We start from the raw sequence: 23,054 nt of genomic DNA, 5'->3' as shown, positions 1-23,054 counted from the left end.
GCCTCCAGCAAGAGTTCATGCTCAAGCTTTGTGCCACTGCAAGAAAACTGTAAGTGGAATATTAAATCCCTGCATAGTATCCTTTATATTCTGACATCTTAACAAACTTCATAATGTGCTTGACGTGACTTTATTGAGCAAACAATGAAACAAAAATAGCTATTTCTGTGGTAGAGAAAGACTTGCATAAGGCAGTTTTGATTTTTGCGTCAAAGCTTAGTTTTATGACAGGTCATAGAAGGTAAGTGTGCAGAATTCCACCCATTTTAGTACAAATTGAAGTTACTTGGGACTAGAATAAAGTGTTGGAGTTGTGATAATATGAGATCAAATTTGTGTGATTTTGCCAGCCAAATACTTTTTTCACTTCACCAATGCATAAAAACATCTAGAGTCAGTGTGTGATGTTTGGATCACAGTATGACAGAGTCTAAGTTCCCCCATTTGAATATCACTAACTTAAACAGAAGACCAGAATCTTTGTTTTGTTGCTCCTGCACCTTTTGTATATGTCTGAAGCAAAACCGTGAAGGGAAAAGGGGAAGAAAAGGGAGGTAATTGGGTGCTAGTGCAATAAACAAGCATCTCAATATCTTTTGATGGGAAAGAAAGCAAAGAATCCAACTACTTACAGATCAGTTCAGATGCATGCGTTACAGACAACAGACATTTTCCTAGAATAAATGAAATCCGTTCTTCTGGACCTGTAACTAGGAACTCGGTTTTTGGTTTCTAATATTTATGTGCCTTCACTTTGTTATTAGTGCTGCTTTTAGCCTCTGTGGACCAGCCATTTCATTTAAAGTACACTGTCATCTCCTGTGTGCAAGTCTTAGAAGAAGTAACTGTGGTAAAAAAAAGTTATCGGAATTCTGAGAATTTTTCCAAAATACTGTTCTTGAGAAAGTTGATCTGAACTGTCAGGTACATTTAGACTTTTTTTTTTTTTTAAATTGTTTCATGCTTGCGAAAATGCTGAGGAGAATTGGTTACTCTCTGTTGTAACGGTTTCTAGTAAACCTCTGGGGAAAACAGCTAATTTCACCTATAATGTCATATTTACAATGCATAGCATGTTCGTTCTTTTTCAAAGCTCCTATAGATTTCACTGAAACACATTAACACACGTCTGTTTGCTTCCATCAATAAAAATATTGTAACAAATGACCCAAACGACCCTCCTACCACAGCTTCCATTTTCGGTTGTTAGGGCAGGCAGGCACGTTATTACCGCTGGGGGCAAGCGTCACCAGATGGAGCTATTAAATACCTTCCTCATCTCTGCACAAACACTCATTGTTCGAAAAAACCGGATTTTTTTTCTTTTTTGCTTTGAATGCTTGCTGCAGGCAATTCTGTGGAAGAAGTTTGTTCACTCAGAGAAATTTTTAATTTTTCAGAGAGATTGAAGTCAGCCCTGGAAGCGGGGCGCCTCCCCGAGTAGCGGGCCCCCTGACCTGAGGAAGGCCGCCCGAGGAGGGCAGCTGGCTGCTCCCGCGCTGCCTGGGGGCTGCACCGGCCAACGGCCGAGCCGCTCCGAAGGGCGTCCCCGTGCGGGGGTCAGCGCCGTGCGCCGTCACGACCTCGTCAGCACGGCCGCGGCGGCGGGACGAGGGGGCGGCTCCGGGGTGAGGACGGAGCAGGAACTCGGGACAATCCCCTCTAGGCGCGCTAAAATGATAGGTGTTCGTTCCACCCTGCCAGCTTCCATCACGACTCTGTTGTGAGGGCCAGCCCCCGTCACGTGACGTCATCCCGTCGGGCTGTGACTTCACGAAAGCATCACCTCTCCGACAACGCCATTGAGCGTTGCCAGGTAACGGCACTGAGTGAGATGGCGCCTCCGCCGCCGGCATTCGCCGGCCTATCCGCGCGCACTCGTGACGTCATGGAAGGACCCCACCCCTCCGCCAAGTGACCACAGCCATTGGTCAGCCGCGTAGCCAATCAGCTAGCCAGGCACGTTCCCGCTACCACGCGCGCCTGCTTTCGAACAGTCAGCGCAGGCGGGTTTGCAGCGCAGCCTAGCACGACTGGACCGGGGCGGGCGCGTCCCGCTCTCCTTTCCGTTTTTCCTGCGCAGCACGGCGATCTGCGGCCGCTGGTTGGTGCCTGCGCCTGTCAGTCAGGGCGGCAGGCGCGGGGTTCGGTTGTCATGCGGAAGAGCGGTGGGCGCGCCTTTGTTGTGCTTGAGGGAGGTGAGCAGCCGCGGCGCCCGGCGGCTTTGGTGAGTCTTGGTGCTCGGGGCCGCGCTCTGCCGCCGCCTCCTCCTGCCCTGCAGTGTCTTGAACGAAGCCGGCCAAGGAGGCCCCGGCGGAAGGCGTTTCCCTGCCGCTCCGCTCTGCGAATAGCGCGTGGTGCCAGCTCCGCGCCGCCGCCGTGAGGGGCTGAGTCGGCGGCCGGCCAGCTCGCCCGGCGCCCCCGCCGGGCCCCTCGGCCGGGCCCCACCCCGGCTGTGTCCCCCGTCCGGGCATCTCAGCTCCTGGGTCTGTGAAGGGCGTTAAGGGAAGCGGGGGGTGTCGGGGGTCGCTTGGAGATGGTACAGGTTTGGGGGGAGCAGGGCTGAGCTGCTTCAGCATCTTCCCATGGGAGGTGTTACGAGGCGGCCTCACTGTGGAACCTGGTATTGTAGAGGGTGCACAGAGACGGGTGCTCGCGTCGTTAGGATTCCTGCTAACTGTATTGGAGAGTTTCCTTGAATATCAGTGGGCAAGGAGGTTCTTTAAACATAATGAAGTAAAGGACACCTCATGTGTTTTAACATGGGGATAATGCTCTTGTAAAGCTTACTTTATACTGAGCAAAGACTTCAGCATGCGCTACACCAGTATGGTCAGAGAATGCGCCATTCTGTAAAATCAGTCATTTCTTGTTCATAACTGCCTGCAGGAGTATCTCTTCATCAGGGAGTAACTTACCTTGCAAACAAAAGTGGGCCAGGACTGTACACTGTAGCTTACTGTAAACTCAGTGTAGACAAGTCCTTGTGAGTCTGAGTCGCTTGATTAAGTGGTTAAATCTGGAACTGATGCAACACTCTTCCTAGTTCCATGATACTTTTCCTACTTTTCCAAATGTGCAAGCAGCAGCATACTTTCAATATTTAGTATGAAATATTGTTATTCTCTAGAAATAAAGCAAGGTTTAAAAGTGGACATAACTATCAACATGTATTACAGTATACGTACAACATACAGTGTTAGAACTTAAGGAAAATAGTGTCTGGTTGCAAGTGAACTTAAATGATTTCATAATGTCAGCATATGAAAAGCCCAAATAACCTGTTTTAAATGCTGTCTTAGAAAAAAGTAGCATTGGATATACTGAGAAACAAAACCTCAAGTTTCAAATGTTTGTTTCAAAAAACATATTTGTGTGTGTTTGTGAGGAAGTGAGGGTGGTACTTTTTGGTTTCCCCTATGCACTTTTACTCATGGGTGATGTTTTCGTGTCTTGAGATAGGTTTTGCTGGATGCTCAAAACATTGTTAGAAAACAATGTCCCTTGACTTTGATAGTGGAGCTCTCCAAACTCAACATGAAGATGAAGACTATGACCAAGAGGATTATGCGAGAGAACAAGAGGTGAAAAAGAACAAATTATTTAATCTGACTGCTTGTGTATCTGGCATCTTCCCATTTTTCTCTTTTAATTGTTTAAAAAAAAGTTTTGTGCTGTCTTTGGTAAGAGCAAAAGAGAGTGCAGACTGTGCTTTGCAAGAGTGGCATAAAAAGTAAGGAAATAATGAGCCTTAAGAGCCTTGCAATGTCATGTGTAATAGCTGGAAGACTGTTACTCCTTGCTTATGCAGTAGATCAAATGCAAAGGCTGGTGTCACCTACATTTTGTATTTCTTGACAGCTTTTTCATTTATTCCTTTTCACTTAATAAGGGCCTGTCAGTCTTCTGTGCCTGGCAGAATTATGGAGAAGATTATTCTGGGAGTTATTGAAATACACCTAAGAGATAATGCAGACGTCGATCCTAGCTAGCACAGGTTCATGAGGGGAAAGCCCTGCTTAACAAACTTAATTTCTTTCTATGACAAGATTACCCACCTAGTTGGCCAAGGGAAGGCAGTCGATGTAATCTCTTTGGATTTCAGTAAAGCTTTCAATACTGTCTCTCACAATATCTTCCTGGACAAAATGTCCAGCACGCAGCTGGATAAATGCGTAATGTAGTGGGTGAGCAATTGGCTGATGAGTTGGGCTCAAAGGGTGTTTTTGTAAATGGGTTACAATAAGTAAATGTGGTTACATTGGGCTAGTGGCCAGTCACTGGTGGGGTTCTGCAGGGATCCTTCTTAGGGCCAGTACTCTTTAATGTCTTAGTAAAATACTTGGATGCAGGCCTTGAAGGAATATTAATTAAGTTCGCAGATGACACAAAATTGGGAGGATCTGTTGACAATTTTGAGGGCAGAGAGGCCCTGCAGGGAGATCTAGACAAATCAGAGCTGGGCAATCACCAACTATATGAATTTTAATAAGGGCAAGTGCAGGATTTTGCATCTGGGGCATGGCAGCCCTGGATGTACATACAGACTGGGGAACGAGAGACTGGAATGCAGCTCTGCAGAGAGGGACCTGGGGTTTCTGGTCGATGGCAGGTTGAACATGATCCAACAGTGTGCCCTGGCAGCCAAGAGGGCCAACTGTTTTCTGGGGTGCATCAAGCCGTGCATTGCAGCTGGTTGAGGGAGGTGATTGTCCTGCCCTACTCTGCGCTGGTACAGCCTTGCCTCGAGTGCTGTGTGCAGTTTTGGGCGCCACAGTACATTAAGGATACAAAGCTACTAGAGAGTGTCTAGAGGAGGGCCATGAAGTTGGTGAAGGGTTTAGAGGGGAAGATGTGTGAAGAGCAGCTAAAGTCACTTGATTTCTTCAGCCTAGAGAAGGGGAGGCTGGGGGCAGACATCACAGTCTACAGCTTCCTTCACAAGGGGAGGAGGAGGGGCAGGCGCTGATCTCTTCTCTCTGGTGACCAATGACAGGACATGTGGGAATGGCAGGAAGATGTGCCAGGGGAGGTTTAGGTTGGATATTAAGAAAAGGTTCTTCACCCAGAGGGCGGTGGAGCACTGGGACAGGCGCCCCAGGGAGGCAGTCATGGCACCAAGCCTGACAATATTCAAGAAGCATTTGGACAATGCCCTCAGAAACATTGTGTGAATTTTGGGGTTGTGCTGTGCAGGGACAGGAGTTGGACCTGATGATCCTAGAGGTTTTTTCCAACCTTAATGATTCTATGATCCTTGTGGGTCCCTTCCAACTCAGGACATTCTGTGTCTATGAATCTGATGTCTGTTCCAAAACTTTATACCCAGATAAAGAATGTTGTGCCTGTGCAGGAGAGCAAGTAGTGAAATAACTCTAGGGTTAATACAGTGAGTGAGAGAGTGCATAAATAGGATTGTAAATTCAGAGTGTTGAGGGGAACATCTTTTCTATAAGGAGAGGCTGGGAGAGATGGGAATGTTAACCTAGAGAAGAGAAGGCTCAGGGGAAATCTTATAAATGTGTGTAAACACGTGAAGGGGGAGGATGTAAAGACAAGTAAGCCAGGCTCTTTTTGTTGGTGCCTAGTGACAAGACAAGAGGCAATGGGAACAAACAGAGCAGCCTCTTTGGAATAAGTTAGTGGTAATCCTTGTAGGTCATACATGTTTGAACTGGGGTGACATGGGCTTCACAAAACTGTACATGTATGTATTTCAGTGGGATGTGACTTTTAGTCTGCTAGGAGGCTGAAACACAGGCTCTGCTATGTTTCCTGGTCAAGATGTAATCCAAGACACTCTGCATTAGTTTTTCTGGCACAGCAAACAAGGTGGTGGTTTTTTTTTTCTTGAATACTGGGGAGATCTACATGGTAGGAAAGTACTTTCACACTAACTTAATAATTGGATAACCCTTACCTACATCTGGGGTCCTGTGCTAGCTAACCTGGTAGGCTGAGTTCAGTTTAAATATAACTCTGATTATGATGTTTTGTGAACTGTGTACGTGCTGCTTTCTCTTGACTTTGTTTCCAAAGCAGTGGAAGACCAGCGAAACCTATGGTACTTGAGTATGTCCTAGGTTGCAAGTAGGGCAAAGGAAAGGGGATCTTCAGTGAATGATGCTGCCTTTGCTTTCCTTCTTCCATGGAGCTGAGATAAAATACATCTAGAGAGTGCTTTAATTATAGGAGAACTTCTTTGTGCCACTAGTGAATTTCTAGGAACAAACTTTTAGTGTTCTGTTGTTCTATAGACATCTAGAAAAGTTGTTCTTAAGTTCTCACCTAACCTTTGATCTTAGAGAGCATCTAAAGTAGCATCTGAGAAAACATGACATCTTTAAGATAAACTTTTTATAGGTGATAATTTTTGTTCTGTGGGTTTTCTTGGGTTGTTTTTTTTTTTTTAACAAGTAAAAGCTGATAAGGTATTTAGCATGGGACAGCTAATGTTTCTGCTCTTATTAACACATGTTTTGAGAGATTGGAGAAAAACAGGGTTAGGGTTCAGAAACTGAATGTAATAACTCTGAATATATTGTGTAGTTCTCAACTCACCTAATAAGAAAAAGAGAGTGCATAGATCAGTTCTACAAGAAGCCCAATATGTGGCCTCATATCAAAGCCTCTCTGAAAATTGGAAGAGGAGGCACATTATATATGCAAATGATTACAACAAGTAAGTTCAGGAGTGTTTTGGTTGTGTGGTGGGTCTTTTTTCTTGTGGCACAACTATATTTCCTGAATGGGAAATGGTGGTATTTTTCTCTGTTTGTGTCCAGTTGTTTGGTGACTTCATCTGAACACGAGCAGATCACTAATCATTGCAGTGATGACTTCTTGCATTGAGTACCACTGGCTGGAAAGTTCTTACCTGGATTTCAATCCAGACTTCTCAGAAAAAGCATGTTTTGAATGTCCATTACCTCTCTTTCCTAGGGTTTAGGGAGGAGAAACCTTGGCATAATTAGTTTGCAAATCATTCTTCAAAAGTAGTCTGTCCTGGGATGTGTCTATGTGGTGGCATTTTCCTTACCTCTTTTCAGTGCAGCTTTTTTCTTAAAATGGATTTGCCAGAAAATCATTAGGTTGGTACTGTAGTCTATTAAGCATTCTGTGGTATAGGTCTCTGGGTGAATTAGGGTGAACTTTTCAATGGAGGAGGAAAAACAGGATTTTGTGCAAATGGCCTATTTTGCCTGTCTCTTTGGACTGAATGTGTATCCGTTCTTTTGAAAAGCATATGATGAATGTTTTGTTCTGTTTCAGTTGCAACAACTATTGACAGACCTTCCCCATGATATGCTGGAGGACAGTGGAGACCAGCTCTCGAGCTATTCGGACTGTAGCATTCATGAGACTGAGGAGCAGTAAGGCATTTTGCACCATTTTTTATTATTTATGTTGTGCCTTTGAAAACAGAGCAAAATCTCAGCTGATGAGGTGTGTAAAAGCAATCCAAGTGAAAGGGGAGCTGTAGTGCAGTTTGCAGTATGGTTTGTGTTCCATGAGAAACAAACTAGATGCCACTTAATTTAACAAAGAGGTTGGCTTTTTTTTTTTTCCTGAAGTTAAAAGTACTTAGTTAAGATGCTTATCTTTCTCTAGATCACATGAGCCTGGGAAGCATGATGGAAGGTGGAACGATCGTCCATTGATAAATGATCCTCAAAATGTAAGCTTGTATGAGCAGTGATGTAATTAGTAGGACCTTCGTGTTCACAACAACATGCTAATTGTTATTTAAATTCATTAGAGTAATACTTTTCATGTAGGTGATGTGTTTTGCTATTCATTGGAAGTATTTCTAACTTGAGGGCTGGTAACCCCAGAAAAGGGCAGGAGGGTGCGGGGAGATCTGCATTTTGAGAGAGCAATTTTAAACCCCATATCCATTCATAGGGTTATGAGCAAGGACAAAATCTGTACCCCGAACAATTCTTGTGTGACCAGCAAAACGATCATGTTGAAAAACATGGAAAGAATTGGAATGGCCTACATAACAATGAAGAGACGAAACATTTATATGACGTTAAAGAAAATTACTGTGGCCAAAATGGTCAAGAGGATCCTGATGATGTGTATCTTGGTAGAGATGGGTTTAATGCTGCAAGTTGCTGCCAACAGAACAATGTGTATCATCTTCCTGAAAACTTCAGGCCATATACAAATGGACATAAACCAGAATTTAACAATCAGCAAAATAAAATAATAACTTTTCCAGATGCTCCAAAGGAACATCTTAAGGTATTTCAGAAGCTGATGCATTTTTCTGTCTCTTTTGGGAAATTTTCACAAATTTTCATGTCTTTAACTATTGATAGTAGAATTTCTAAATGCTTTCAGTCTCTTATTATCAGTTTAAACAGTGATGGGAGGCTTCTGTATTCTATTTTCCATGTTAAAACAATGAAGTCTTAAATAATTGGATTTTCGTATGTGCATGTTTTGATTTTTTTATTGCATTCTTGTTGGCTAGGTAGAATTCCATGAGGTAGAGTGAATGTGATTCACTTAAGTGTGTGCTTATGTTATTGAAGTTGACACTAAAGTGAAGCTTTCGTGAAAATTTCTATTGCACATAAATAGTGTGCTGGATTGGAGCCTGAAAATGAACAGCTGCTACAGCTCTTTTTAATGTTAACCTGTAAAATGAAAAATATTTTCATTGAGCAAGACTACAATTGTAGGTTTAATTTATTTCCTCTTATGTATTGTCACAACAGCAATTTGTTGCATCTGATGTTGTCAGTGGCCAATCTCCAGAATCTTACAAAGTGACTTATAAACCATACCAAAAAGGCATTCATCAAAAAATGCCAGTAATACAAGAAGGAACCAGAAGAAATGAAGTATTTGAAGATTTGCAACATGAATTTATGGGCAGTGATGAAAGTAAGTGCTCGCTGTTTAGACTTGAAATAAGCTTGTGTGAAAAGTCCACTGGAAATCAGCAACAGAAAACCAGTTGATTTCAGTAGATTATTATTTTTTTTTTTAGTAAGAGGACACCTAGAAGTACGTTGACGTATATGATCTTTTATTTTGCTCTAAGCTTATATTGGGAGAGCCCTAATTTTATTTTTGTGGGGGTATTTTCCACCTTATCTAGGAATCAGCTTTTTTTGATTAGGGTATTTGAATTTCAGGCTATTAAAAATGTAGTTTTGACTGGTGCGACTGTGAATGAAATTATTTCCGACGGCTTGATCTCAAGTCTTGCTGGTGCTTTGTTTTGTTTATAATATTGGAAAATAATGACTTGCTGTACCCTAGGAAACATACTTTACTTGATTTTCTGTTAGGTACATTTCACATGACAGAACTACTTTGCTTTTTAGACATCTTGAAAATTTATAGTTGCCACAAGACTCTGAATCCACAGCATGTAAACCTTTATCAGGGCTTGCTGTTAGGTTTGAATTGCATTGGTAGGTCCTACAAGTCTCCAGCCATTGCTACCAGAGCAACTTGGGTGATGGGAATCAAACATGGAGGGAAAAATGATGTGATTTTTGTGAACCAACAGTGAATTTGGCACTGAATGAAAGAAGTATCTTGGGGCAGGAATTACTTATGACCATGACTTTCTTGGTTAGTTGACTGTGCTGACTTGTCTGTATGCTATTTGAAATTTGGCAGATTCTTCAGAAAATATGCAGATTCTTCAACTTCAAGTTCTAAATAAAGCAAGAGAGAGACAGCTGGAAGAGCTTAATGAAAAGCTAGAAAAGAGTGCACAGCAGATTAGGTATTTGAATCATCAGCTTTCAATAGTCAAAGGTAAAACATTTTTGTACGCATCTGTAATTCCTAGTATTTTATTTTATTAGTATCTTGCAACTTTTTTTATTCTGAAACTTTGATTCAGATAGTGTCTTGGCAGGTATTGAACATATTTATAAACTTGATTTGGGATTATGTAGACCTAACTTCTCCCCCAGCGTTGTTTTAAAGAAAATTCTCTGGCTTAGTGCCTGACTGCTTACCTTTTACTGCATTCTCAAGACCGCCATTCTATTCCAGAGTTCCCATGTGCCAGGCATTGAAAATGCACAGAAAAGTGAGAAATTTGCCAAAGTAGTGTGCTAAGTGTTTTAAAAAAAAGACACCCGCCCTGCAAAAAAAAAAGCCCCACAGAACAAAAACCAAACAAAAAACCTCCAAACTCCAATAGGAGAAGTCTATATCTACGGGGGGAAAAAAAAGCCTTCTACTTGTGCTATCTGGTTTAACAAGCTATTTCCTGGACTGTATGTAGAGACAAGTTCTTCCACAATTATCAAAGCTGTACTGGAAACTGGTGGTTGTCTTGGTGTCCCTTTTCTTATAGGGATAGACAAAGAGTTTTGAGCTTAAAAAAATTAAGAATATAATTTTTAGAATGCAAAAGAAGCAAAGGAGAGAGAAAACTTCAGCTGTCAACTGTTTTGCTGTGTCTTGGCTGTTCCTCCAGGGGAATTATTTTGTTTCCCCCTTTAAATGGTGAAAGGGATGATGCTAGTTCCTAGTGCTGACAGAACGGGGCTTATTTCCACTAGGGGTTCTGAAGGTACAACGTATTAGAGTGCTTCCAGCTATCAGAGGGAGAAAGTGGTTACTGGATGGAGACTGACTGAATGTTTTTGCTCTGTCTTCTGCTTGTTGCCTGCAGTGTGATTCAGAGGTCTCATAGTGAATGGTTCTGTAGAGCAGGGTATGGAACAGTCATGTTCCATGAAGTTTTTGGGTGGCTGGCCATGTTTCTCACACAATTATGATGTCTCTCTCTTAAGATGAAAAGGATGGTTTGGCTGTTAGCCTTCGTGAGTCTCAAAAACTCTATCAGAGCGGAAAGGAACGGGAAGTGCATCTTGAAGGTCAAATAAAGGCCCTTGAAACTCAAATTCAGACTCTTACTACCAATGAGGAGCAGGTACTATAAATATTCTTAAACTGTTCATTGTGGAAGTTCTCTACAGTTATATTTGTGGTGCATTTGCATTAAACATAAATGCTAGTCTCTTGAAACACTGCTCATGATCATTGCAGAAGCTGAATATATGATGAATAGGATGCATTGGTGGAAAACAGTTTGTATTGAAATCCAGGCATTATCTGAGGACTTTTAAGAACCCTTGCACAAAAAAAAAAATCCAACTGACAATACAGAATATTTGAGCAAAAGTAAAATATATGTAACTTGGAGCTACTCCAATACTGTTCCTACAGATATTGAAGCAATCCAAAGTGGCAGAGGTTGCCATGGAAAGCATGCAGAAGCAGCTGTTAGAACTTCAGCGATCAGATGCCCTTCAGCGAGCCAGAGACCAACATGAGGCCATTATTTCAGCACTCAAGCAGAAGTATGAAAATCAAGTATTATCATTAGAGCAGAAACTTGATACTACAAAATCTGCACTCCGAGAGCAGGTAAGAAATTTTCGTAGGATGCTGAGGACTGTACTGGAGAAGCTGTAGAGCTCTCTGTGTTTCCTAAACTGCACTTCTTGACTTATAATTTCTAATGGAAAGGAAATTCTACACAAGTCTCAATATTATGAAGCCCACCTGGTATGTTTTTATAAATATCTCCAGGCAGCTGTGAGCTCTAAGTTGTGTGTTTGCACACAGCAGACGCAGAGGGGGCAAGAATTCGTTATCTTAGTTTCTCTCCAGAGCTTTCATTCTGTGTAAAATCTCTTTTTGAAAGAGTAACAGCAAATAAATCTGGGAAAGAAAAGAACTAATTAAGAAATGATGTGATATTTTTGCTGCAAGAAAAACTTTATTAAACAGGCTATTGCCAAGCTTTAGTCTCAAAATGATCAAGGACTTCAAACCGCTCAACAGTCACTTTATTTTAGAAGTACAGATTTAAAAGTAGGTGGGGGCGGGAAAGGCTGGCTTTAGAATGGAGTTTGGTGTGGATTATGTCATATGGTTATGGAGCTTATTAAAAATATTCTACCTGACATGTAATAAGTCGATTACACTATTAGAAATATTTAAGCAATATAGTCTAGGCAGGTGTTAATAAATTGTCCTCTTCTTTCACATAAAAGAACTAGAATTAAATTTCTTTAGTTCTAGGTCTGTAATTCTTGTCTCAACATAAATATGCATTAAAAAAAAGGGTTATATGTTTGAAAACGTAACTAGCACTTGCTTGTAATCAAGAATGCACTGCTAAATTTCTGTTTACCAGTACCACAGCAAAGCTTACACAGCTTTGTCTCTGCTGCAAAAAATGGTTTTTATGGTGGTATGTTTGGGTTATTTAGAGAGAGATCTCCTCTTTTTGAGAGAAAATAGAGAAGTCAAAAGGTGTAAAGATGAGGTACTGTGCCTCCCGGGTCTGTGTAGGTAACTGTGAGCAATGCCATAAGAAGGTCTACTTTGTATACCATGTGAAAAAAATACAGTTCCTCTTTTACAGAGCATTGGAATGTGCTAGCTTGGCTTAAGCTCAGTTAAAATTAAGCTCAGGCTTAATATAAATAATGTGAAGGCTTGATTTTTCTGCAGTAGACTTACTCTTTGTGACTAATTACAGGGGATAATCTGATGTGCTGAAAACTAACTGCTCTAGGAAATTTGAAATTGTTCACATCTATGTGTGTTTACATACGAGCATACTAACTGTCTCCTAGTGAAAACTTAACTTTGATGCTGTAAGAGATGACTTGTCAGCCAAGGATAGCATTTGATCTGCGATTGATTTAGCTGGCTTCAGTCCCTTTATGTACCTAATTGATTCTTTTTCTCCTGTGTCTTGTATGTATTGATTCTTCTATATCTGAAACTGTCATAGATGGGTAGATGTTTGTAACATAAGTAAAAATAATCTCTCTCCCTAGAAAGAGCTTTGCAAAAATCTAGGAGAGCATGTTAAGCAACTTGAAAAAATGCTGGAGGAAACCAAATGCGAAAAAACTGAAATAATAAATCGACTGACAAGAAGCCTAGAAGAAAGCCAAAAGCAATGTGCAAATTTACTGCAAACAGGTCGGCCTTCTACTCATATCTTAACTCTCCTTGCAGAAATGGCTCCAGTTTTTTTTAAGTATGAAATTGCACTTCTGTGTTCTTACTGAAATGGAATTAACATCAAGCTAAATGTGTACTACTTCATTTCATACGCAGTGCATTAGTCAGACATATATAAAGTTAAGTCTAAACTGAAGTGTAAAAGGCAATAAAAATAAAATAAAAATCACACACACACACCCCCCGCCGAAAAAACCAAACCAAAGAACCCTATAAAAATGCCAAACAACAGTAATTAATCTATTTTTATCTGTATTTTGTGTTGCATATGTATAAACTTAATTTTGGACTAAGTAACAACCTTTGGGAGCAAGCTACTTATTTTTGTCTTAGGCATTTGACTTGAACTGCCATTCTAAATTCAAATCTTAACAAGAAAATAATTTGTTTTATTGCTGGAGGCTGATTCTTGGAAACTTCTATCGGTAGGAATAGCATGTGAAATATTCAGCTCTTTGCATATTTGACTTGTGCCTACCTTTACACATTGAAGTCTTTTAATAGTAACGTATGCCTTTTCATAGAATCCAAACATCTTAACTAAATGAAATGTCTGTTTTCCTGGATTCTAATTTAAGAGCATCTTCTGCTTAAGAACTGTGTTAGTCTGGAAGAAGGATCTCTCTAGAGATAGCCTAAATGTCACGACTGAGAAGGAGAAAAGCCTTACTGGATTGGTATTACGTAGCAAATAAGTAATTATAAATGTGATAGGATATTTAAAGAGTGCAACAGCCAGTTGAAGAAATGCCATGATTTTTCTGTGCTCTATTCATCAAATGCCTTAAAGCAGTAATAAATGGGCAAACTGATAAAGCTAAACTTTTCACCTGGGGAGGAGAAGAAAGTGGCCTGTTTTTAAACTTCTGGTACAATTGTATAATGTCATTTTTTGCTTCTGGTGAGCTACAAGGAAAGCAAATATTTGGCACGTCTTGCTCCTCATGGTATTTATTTTAAAGCTACTATTCAAAATCCGGGGAGGGGGGGCGGAACCACTGTAGTTCCCAAACTTTAAAACAAACTGCAGTTTAAATTGGAGACCTGTAGTAACCTTTGCCTGCTCAATATTCAGGAAGAAATATTCTTGCTTTCATTATCTGTATTTTCTATTAGTGAGCTGAAGGAAATAGAGAGTAATGCCTATTACCAGAATCAACATCGCTATTTTTAACTGTGATCTTTGTTCAGCTTTCAGTCTTTCTTGCATATTTATGACTTGCTGTTTCTCTCCCTTTTCTTTCCTGCAATAGGCTCGATGCAGGAGACAAATCAGTTACGGTTTCAGTTGCAACAAGCTCAGTCTGCGCATGTGATAAGCAATAACATGAACAAAGCTTTGCAGGTTAATTAATTTTATGAAATATTTTACTGTTTTGATTTTAGGGGGCATTATATCTAAGAGGTTGGTAGCTGAAACTTTTATTTGATGGGGAAACAGGCATATATCCTTACAGTAAAGGACTCCCCACTACTTTATCTCCCAGTGTTGTGTTGCTTTTTTTTTTTAATTAAAACACAGTGGGGCGTATCTATTGGCATAATCTGATATCATACATCAATCTAACCTGCTTATGGAAAAAGAAGAATTGAAGTCCTAAGTGCTGGGAATCTCATAACTTAATTAGGCTATGGGGACAGTTGAAGATATTATGTTCTAAAATTTAGCTTTTGCCAGCAAAAGGGAATGCTACAGCCCTCTAAACTATGAGTGGAGGTCTGTCTTTCAGGTTAATCTATTTTACTATCATATTGGAAATTATTGAATCCTAATAAATACTAGAGTAGTAGGCTGTTTTTCCAGCTATGTACTTTTCTGTTGTTATTCATTTTACTATGCACAGGCAGCAGGAAAGAAGACATAAGAGCAAAAGAAATAATACTTAACTTCGTATATGAACTGTAATAAGAACAACAGAATATACTGAGCAACAGAAAAATATTACCTACTTTGTATTTTCAACATAAGTTTTGCTAGAGTTATCAAAAATGATAGTGTAAATAAATAAAATTAATGCTAGATGATTCAAGTAAATACAGCTAAATACAACTATACTTAGAAAGAATAGCTCTGTGTATTTGTTTTCTTTGGAAGAGTTATCATGGGCCTGACGTGTTTGCTTGGAGTTTCTCTGCTCAGTGTAATTTTTTTTTGGTCTGTCTCTTTAAGGAAGAATTAATGGAACTGAAGGAAGAAATAGCTTTGTATGAATCTGCTGCCAAGCTCGGAGTATTTTTGAATGACACAGGTGGAGAGCTGCATACGAACCTGGGTGATTCCTATGTTGATTTGGGAATTAAAATCACTGGGAAGAAACCAAGGTTCTGCAGGTATTGAGTGATTCTTGTTGAAAGAAAAATCTAAAATCCTCAAATTATACAAGTGATGTGTAAAAGATGGTCTTGCTGGATCAACACACATTTTTCAGTAGATATTTGAAATACTTCTTGTATTGCCAGGTAATCTTGGAAACAGGAAACTGGACTAATACCATAAAGTGGATGCCTAATCACTGCTTAATAAATCTTCAGATTGTATACAGTTGTCTTTGCTGTTCCTTGGATTGTATAGATTATATGCAGGGGTACATCTTTGCTCAAAGATTCCACATAGTTTCTTAATGGTAAAGCTGTCTCTCAAAAGAACTGATTGAGTTGTCTCAAAATACCTCACATCATGTGAGAATGAATCTTATGGGGAACAGCTGAATGAACAAGTTCTCTGTACGTTAATTGCAACTTGATGAAAAAGCATAAGGCTTTTATATTAATGCTCTCATTCTTCTTAGTATTACTTCTTAGATATCTGTATTTCTGGTAGCATTAGTTGCTCTTCTCTTTGCTACCATTAGCTTTCACATAAATGGTTTTTGTCTTACAAATACTGTACTGGTTATGTCTTCCCTCATAGTGCAATACAGAGCAGAGACATGGATAAAGAGCTTTCTAAAGATGAAATCATTGTAGAATTAAAAGCAGAGCTGGAGCGTTTGTTGAGCAGTAATAAAATGAAGAGAAACCAGATTACTCAATTACAAAACGATCTTAAAGATTGCCAGAAGACATTAGAGGAATACAAGCAGTTGTTGAAAGCAGAAAAAGCATCAAAAGAGTCAGAGGTTTGTTCTTTTACACTTTTTTTAAATGTAAAGATGCACTGGATTTTAGTGAACCAAACCAACATTTAAACTTCGTATTAAAATGGACCAACAAATTTACTAACAGCTGGGTATTCTTTGTTCTTAAGGAAAGTATTGTCATTTGAATGAGACCTTGTTTTGTGTCTTTGGTGAAAAAGAAACAAACTGAATAGCAGAACTTTGGGCAGCATATGCCTTAAGTGAGTTCTGATATGATGGCTTTCCTGCTTGATAGTACTTAATGGCCACTCTGCTTTTTTCAGAACTAAATTTCCTTGGAGAAAGTAGATTTTCTTTAGCCAAAAAGACCTTGTAATTTCTCCAAGAAAGCTAATAGTATCATTAGGTTATAAAAATGGAACATTAAACAAATTGCCTTCAGAGGCCCTTCACTATGCAATTTGATCAACAAAGAATCTCTTTAATATTGTGTCTCTCTTCACCCCATTATTAACTTCCCTCTATAAACTCCCTCAAATAAATTGATCGGACTTCTAACATCTGCTTCTGTAATCTATATATTGTGACCTGGATGTGGGATAGGAATATAATATGCTTGAGAAGTGTGCTCTCTGTTGGATGATAGTAGTCATTCAGTTTGCAAACACAATATCGAGTGTGTGCTGCTTTAAAACTTCATGATGCTATGAGTTTCAAGAATTTGTCTAGAGTAACAGTGATACTATTGTATCTTGAACTGCAATAAAGTCCTTTGGTGGTTTTTTTTTTTTCCCTAAGTAAAGTCTTTATTTGACAGCTTTAACTTTTTTTTTTAAAGCATCAACTTCTAAATCATATATTTCTTGAAAGGTCTCATCTTCTGTTTATTTTTAGCCTGTCACAAATCTGAATGATACTTTGGTGGTCAGTCCTTTGGTTTCTGATAACCTTAAGGAAGAAGTTCTGAGACTCAGAAAGGCTAATGAAACTTTGCTGCAAGAAGTTGAGGTGAGACAGATGCTGCTTATACCTACAAAAAACCCACAACAACCTACCACCACCATGCTAAAACCTGCAATTAGAAAAGGTTCCTTACAACCCACCTATTACTTGACCCTTGTTTATCCAGAACCATACTTTGACTATTGAAGAGCTGAAAGAAAATGAGGAAAAACTGAAAAGCTTAAATCAAGATCTCTGTTGTCAGATGAGAAAGATGGTTCAGGATTTTGATGAGGATAAACAAGAAGCTATTAACAGGCAAGTCTGTTAACTCTCTTTAGTTGCATTTGTGAACTTCTAGCCTGCATGTATAATCTTGTACTAGCTGTCTATACAAGGGGAGGTCAGCATTAGAAAGCTAGTTTCTTATGTAAGGAAAAGTTGAACCTTATTTAAAAGGGGGGAAAAAGCCTAGGTAGCTTTTTTCGTTTCTTGAAAATAATAGGTGTGAAAGAACTTATCAGCAACATCATGAGGATACAAAAGCACATTTTGAGAAAGACCTGATGGAGAGGTACGCTGCAGAAAAACATCAGCTTACTCAAACTTATGAAGAGGCAATCTCGCAGTTACAGTAAGTCCTACCATTTTTTCCACCTTTACTGCAACTTTCACATTTCCTGTCTGGCCTTCAGTGCTAGACAGACTTTTTTAAAAACAAATTTGCTGTCCTGTGAGTGTAAAGACTAACTGATAATAAATAATCTGTCCTGTGAAGGGCTAACTTAGAAGAGCTGAACAGAGAGATGACTGCAGTGAAGGAATGTTACATTGGAGTCTGTGGGGAGAAGGACACCTTGGAAGCTACTTTAAGGCAGAAATTTGAGCAAGAGCAGCAGCTGAAGGAAGAGAAGGTGCTAATGGAAATAGCTATAAACCATATAATTTCAGACTGTTTTTAAGATATAATATCCATAAGTGTATTTAACTTTGGGGAAGATACTTGGAAGAGATGCAGTTGTATCAGACAATTAATACATGTGACCTATAGGTTGTTAGATTAACCTGCTGATGTGTCCTGGGATTTAAAATATTGTAGAAGTAACCCTTTCCAGAAGCTATTCATTTTCACAGTCAACTTCTGTAATATTTACTCTTGAGGACTGTTCAGTCAGCAGTGTGTGGTTTTATACTCATGAGACATTTTCTAAAAACCTGACTGACAATACAAGTTTTATTCTCCCTATATAAAACTGATCTGAAAATACTGTGGTATCTTTAAGTAATAATGAATTCAGACTGCAACATTGATTAAAAACTTTGCTTTTCTGAAGATAGTGCAAAATGACTAAAGTAGGTCAACTGCCTTGCTGAGCAAGTACAGTAAAGAGGTGCAGCTCAAAGTATGCTGGGAATAAAGATGACTGATAAAACCCCCTTATTTTAGAGCCTATAATAACCTCCGATCTCATGCCTTAAAACACCTCCTTTTGAGAGCTGAATCTCTTGTCCAGGTGTTATCAGTAAGACCAGTGCACAGGCTCTAGAGAGTTAATCATGTCTGTCATGCATTCTCATCACTTTGTACAAGAGCAGTTCGCTATGCCTTGGAGAATACTTTAATATTAATTTTTTTTTCCTAGCTCAAGAAGCAGCTACTAGAAGAAAAAGAAGATGCTCTTAACCTTCTGAGGACTGAGCTTGAAGAGAAACACAGCAATTCCATAGCAGCAGCAAAGAGGCAGTGGCTGAAAGAAAAAGAACAGCAGGTTGAAGAGGAAGTTGCATTAGCCAAAGTTCACTGGGAGAAGGAAGAAAAAGAGGTGTGGAACTTAGACCGGGGGTTCCATTTTTTTTGTTGTTGTTAGTTTGGTTTTTTTCAGAAGGAGAACTTCTATGATGTAGATAGACCTATGCATTGTTACTCTGCCATTTGAAGTGACTTAAGGACCTGTCATTTCAGGAGCCTCTGAAGAAGTCAGTAGGTATTTTACATGCTTAAGATTTTTTGGGGAAAAGATACCCCAAACCCTAGAACTTATAAGATAACATGCACAATGTTCTGAATGTCATAGCTGCTAATATGCTGGAGTTTTCCACCCTGATCCCTGGGTGTTTCATTCATTTATCATTATCATACGAAAGTCCTTTGTGTATCCTATACCATAGAAGAGAGCTGTGATGAAGAATTAAAGCCCACTCGTTCTTTACTGAACTCTCTGGTCTCTAGGCATGGTTTTGCTCTTCTCCTGTTAAGGGAAGTTATTTGGTGTAAACAAAGTTTTGTTTGTTAAATACCACTGAAATTCTAGTTATTTGGACAGTGGGGAGATTTTATTAAAAATATTTTTTTTCCTTAGAATACAGAACAAGTCTTTGCAAAAACAGAAAGAGAATGGCAAAGTAGGCTGGAAGAAGTTAGAAGAACTGTAGCTGAATGTAATGACTGCAGCAGCCAAACTGACCAAGTAACAGTTGTGGATGAAGATTCAACTAAAGAGTTAGAAGGGATTGTTGAAGACCAGAGGCTGCGGATCCAGAAGGCTCTGAAAGAAAATACAGCCTCTGAAGAGGCCTTAAAAGAATTAGCAATAGAACTGGAAAATAAATACCGTAAAAATCTTGCCAGCCAGGTAACAAATAATTGTTTTGTCTGCCTGGAGCCTGTTGTCATGTGCAACTATGCCACCTTTAAAAAAAAAAGTTCTCTTCCACTAACTTGCTGCTTAGTAGTTGACATTTGCTATATTAGAAATATATTTTTAAAAAAAGTTCTGAAGAAGCTGTAGTGTGTAGCTTGTTTTTTCTAGCTGTTAATTTTTCATACAGTTGGACAAGTTTTGCAGGTGTTTTGAACAGAACTGAGCAAAACTGACTTAGAGCTTATACCATTTTGTTAGGAAAAATAAATTTAATATTCATCATTTTTGCATCAAGAAATGCATCAGATGCAGCTGGTCTGATTCTTTTAATTTATGTAAACGTAGGCAATCCAAACTGAAGTCTGTTCTTACATTGTTACGTGAAAGTAATAAAAATGTATTCGGTGGTGGTGACTGAAGTAGCTTTTTTATCTGCTTATAGGTAAATGCAGCTTTAACCCAAGCTCGTGCCAGGTGGCTGCAAGAATTAACAGACCTCAAAGAATACAAAGTAAATCTAAAGATAGAACAAGAAAAGTGGGAAAAGGAACACAAAGAGACTGCAGCAAAGCAGGTAGCCCCAAATACTTCCATATGTGTATTGATAAACAGTTCAGCCTTCCAAATTCCATGTATTACTGAGGAATGAATGCTGACATAGGTGCAGAATCATTAAGGAAAGGTGCTTCTAGTGTACTCTGGTTCTGATCCATTTTTTTGCCTATATAGGATTATTTTTTATTAAATAATTTGAAAATAGTCTCCAATAGATAGATGATGACCCAGGGTTATATTTTGTGTATATATAAGAGTATGTATATATTTATAATGACCATGTTATATATTCACCAGTTATCCCTAGTTCTCTCAGCTGCTGAAGACAAATGGAAAAAAGAATATGAGAATACGGAGAAATCTGGACCAAGAATGAAAGAACTTGAAGAAAAAGTAATTTCTCTCAAGAAGGAGTTGGAGCTAAAGAAAGAAGAAATCCCTGCAGCTATCAAAGCAGAACTGGCAAAAGCTCGTGCTCAGTGGAACAAAGAAAAGCAAGAAGAAATCCTGCAGATACAAGAGCAAAATGAGAGAGACTACCGATCATTCTTAGATGATCATAGAAACAGAATTAAAGAGGTACTTGCAACAGCAAAGGAGGATCTTGCAAAGCAGAAGAATGATCTCTCCATTCAGAAAGAGGCAGAAATAAAGATGTTACTAGACCAAAAGCGGCGAGAATGGGAGGCTCAGGAAACAAAGAGACTGCAGGACAAAATTAATTGGTATGAGGAGAAGACTCTGGTTGATCTTGAGTACTTGTTGAGTGAAATACATGAAGAACTAGTCAAGTGCACACATAGTATGCATTCTCAGAAGGATAAATGTTTTGATGCCCATGTTCAGTTAAACTGTCATAGCAAAGACAAACTGAAGGCTTGCTTACAGAAGGCCTACAAAACCACAGTTTACACAATTCTGGAAAAGAAAGAGCGAGAATGGAAAGAGGTAATAATATTTCTCTACATTATAACTGCCAACCAGAAGAGGTATTTGGGAAGTCACTCATACCTGTTTTCTCCCAGTATGAAATATCCATGTAATCCTGAGAATCCAACATTTGAGTTCATTGATAATAACTAACAGTCCTTTAAAACTGTAAAAGACAGCTAAATCTACCATTAGCAAGTGGAAACAAAGGATGTAGCTTTGACACCTTCAATCTTTAAAGAAGAGAAAGCCAGGTTAGGCATGTTCTTTAATTCTTTAATGCCAAGATTTATAAATAAAGGAGATGAATCCTCCATTTAAAGTTTGGAAGCCTGTTGAAGGTCCCTTGTGACCTCTTCAGTGGGTTCTGTCATGAAGGCCCATCTTAGATTTTTGCATAGCTGCTTTTTTGAGAAATGTAGCAGTTTGTAATGGTGATTGGATAGTGATCATGGATCATGTGACTTCTTCCCCCCCCCCCCCCCCCCCCCCCAATAAAGATGAAAATAGGAAATCCTTTTTGCAAATTTTCTGTAGTAGAACTGAATAACTGACAAACTGGTCTATGTTGGGAATAATAGTCTTGCTTAACTTTATTGTGGCTCTAGGAAATCCTTTTCAATGTGCCTGTCCAAATGAGGAAAGACATCCCACCCTCTTCTAAAGGAGATTGGGGCTAAGTAAAATTCTGTCCAAAAGCTGCGGTTCCTGCTGTTTTGGCAGATTCCTCTTTTTGCAATACGTACGTTTGTATTAATATGCTTGTATTGGTTATGGGGAACATCCCACCAGAAACACCATTGCCACCCAGCATTTAGCAGCTGGGGAATTATCCAGGAATAGTACAGAGAAAGAAACTGTCTTGTTTTTCAAGAAAAGGTGGAATGGGGGAAATGAGTATGAATTAATTTCTTATGACAATATTTCTCAGTTTTTTAGTGGTAATAGGTTTCTGTTCAGAAAGTGGTCCTTCAAAGATTTCTTGTTATGGGTTACTTTCAAAATGCTAAAGACAATTGGAAATTTTTTTCATATTCCTGATGCATCTTCTGTAATAGATATGAATGTCTCTGTAAATTGTTACTCTGGTAACTGTTTTTAATATGCCTTTCAACTTCAAAACATTGGTTGGCTTGAACCCCCTTACCTAGCAAAGTCTTTGTAATTTCTTAGTAACGTCTCCTCTTATGCAACCACAATAACAATAAACAAAGGAGTTACATTTTTCTAGACAACATTCCTGTCCCTCTACCACTCATATTTGTGCAGAAGCTCTAAATGGGTCCAACCCCTTTTTCTGCTGGATATGCCTTTTAAAAAACAAGTTAGCTTCAACTATTCAAAGACACTGTAAAGTTTTGCAATGTTAAGGGCTACTGATACTTTGAAAATAAAACTCAGGATACCACATACTGCTGTTGCAGTGAATTATGCTAAGTAAAACTTCTATATACACATTTTCCTCCTGACTTGAGCTGCAATCTACAGTTCTATTGTAGGTTAAAGCACTAGTGATACAATTACTAAAGCTACTTGGTGGCTAGGATTGCTTGTTTTTATGCATGACATACTAGTTTATCTACTTTAAGATAGAGTGGAACACTTTTTTTATATGTGTTAGATTTTCAGGAAGTGTTTTTCAATTGCAGAAATATGAAGAGCTAGTGAGTAATGTAAATAAAGAAGCGTACTCTTGGCTGCAATGTGGTGAAGAAGGAACTGGGGACATGGCAAGACCTCCTGTGTACAATGTTGGACACCAAGCAGAACCACAAAGGAGGCTAAGACGACAGCCACCCTTGCCAGAAACTGGAACAGACAAAGGTATTGGGTTTATTTTTTAATTTGGCAAATTGTGTTTCATCAAATTAAG

General features: G+C 39.2%; 1 protein-coding gene across 1 annotated transcript in view; it reads left to right on the top strand.

Moving 5' to 3' along the window:
• The first annotated feature begins 2,138 nt into the window (after positions 1-2,138).
• Positions 2,139-23,054, top strand: part of CEP152 (centrosomal protein 152) — a 29,317-nt gene continuing 8,401 nt past the window's right edge. Inside the window, exons 1-22 of the mRNA XM_075100410.1 lie at positions 2,139-2,227; positions 3,463-3,584; positions 7,273-7,373; positions 7,612-7,678; positions 7,906-8,250; positions 8,730-8,898; positions 9,646-9,786; positions 10,779-10,918; positions 11,215-11,415; positions 12,843-12,990; positions 14,286-14,377; positions 15,203-15,363; positions 15,944-16,151; positions 17,007-17,120; positions 17,242-17,372; positions 17,560-17,688; positions 17,833-17,968; positions 18,698-18,877; positions 19,415-19,687; positions 20,139-20,270; positions 20,549-21,199; positions 22,831-23,005. Of these exons, the coding sequence (XP_074956511.1) occupies positions 3,498-3,584; positions 7,273-7,373; positions 7,612-7,678; positions 7,906-8,250; positions 8,730-8,898; positions 9,646-9,786; positions 10,779-10,918; positions 11,215-11,415; positions 12,843-12,990; positions 14,286-14,377; positions 15,203-15,363; positions 15,944-16,151; positions 17,007-17,120; positions 17,242-17,372; positions 17,560-17,688; positions 17,833-17,968; positions 18,698-18,877; positions 19,415-19,687; positions 20,139-20,270; positions 20,549-21,199; positions 22,831-23,005 (3,781 nt within the window). The 5' untranslated portion in view covers positions 2,139-2,227; positions 3,463-3,497. The remainder of the gene's footprint in view (positions 2,228-3,462; positions 3,585-7,272; positions 7,374-7,611; positions 7,679-7,905; positions 8,251-8,729; positions 8,899-9,645; positions 9,787-10,778; positions 10,919-11,214; positions 11,416-12,842; positions 12,991-14,285; positions 14,378-15,202; positions 15,364-15,943; positions 16,152-17,006; positions 17,121-17,241; positions 17,373-17,559; positions 17,689-17,832; positions 17,969-18,697; positions 18,878-19,414; positions 19,688-20,138; positions 20,271-20,548; positions 21,200-22,830; positions 23,006-23,054) is intronic.

The sequence above is a fragment of the Phalacrocorax aristotelis genome, chromosome 7 (genome assembly GCF_949628215.1).
Source record: "Phalacrocorax aristotelis chromosome 7, bGulAri2.1, whole genome shotgun sequence".
Taxonomy (NCBI): Eukaryota; Metazoa; Chordata; class Aves; order Suliformes; family Phalacrocoracidae; genus Phalacrocorax; species Phalacrocorax aristotelis.
The sequence above is the reverse complement of the archived record's forward strand: the minus strand, read 5'-3'. Positions and strand labels throughout refer to the sequence as shown.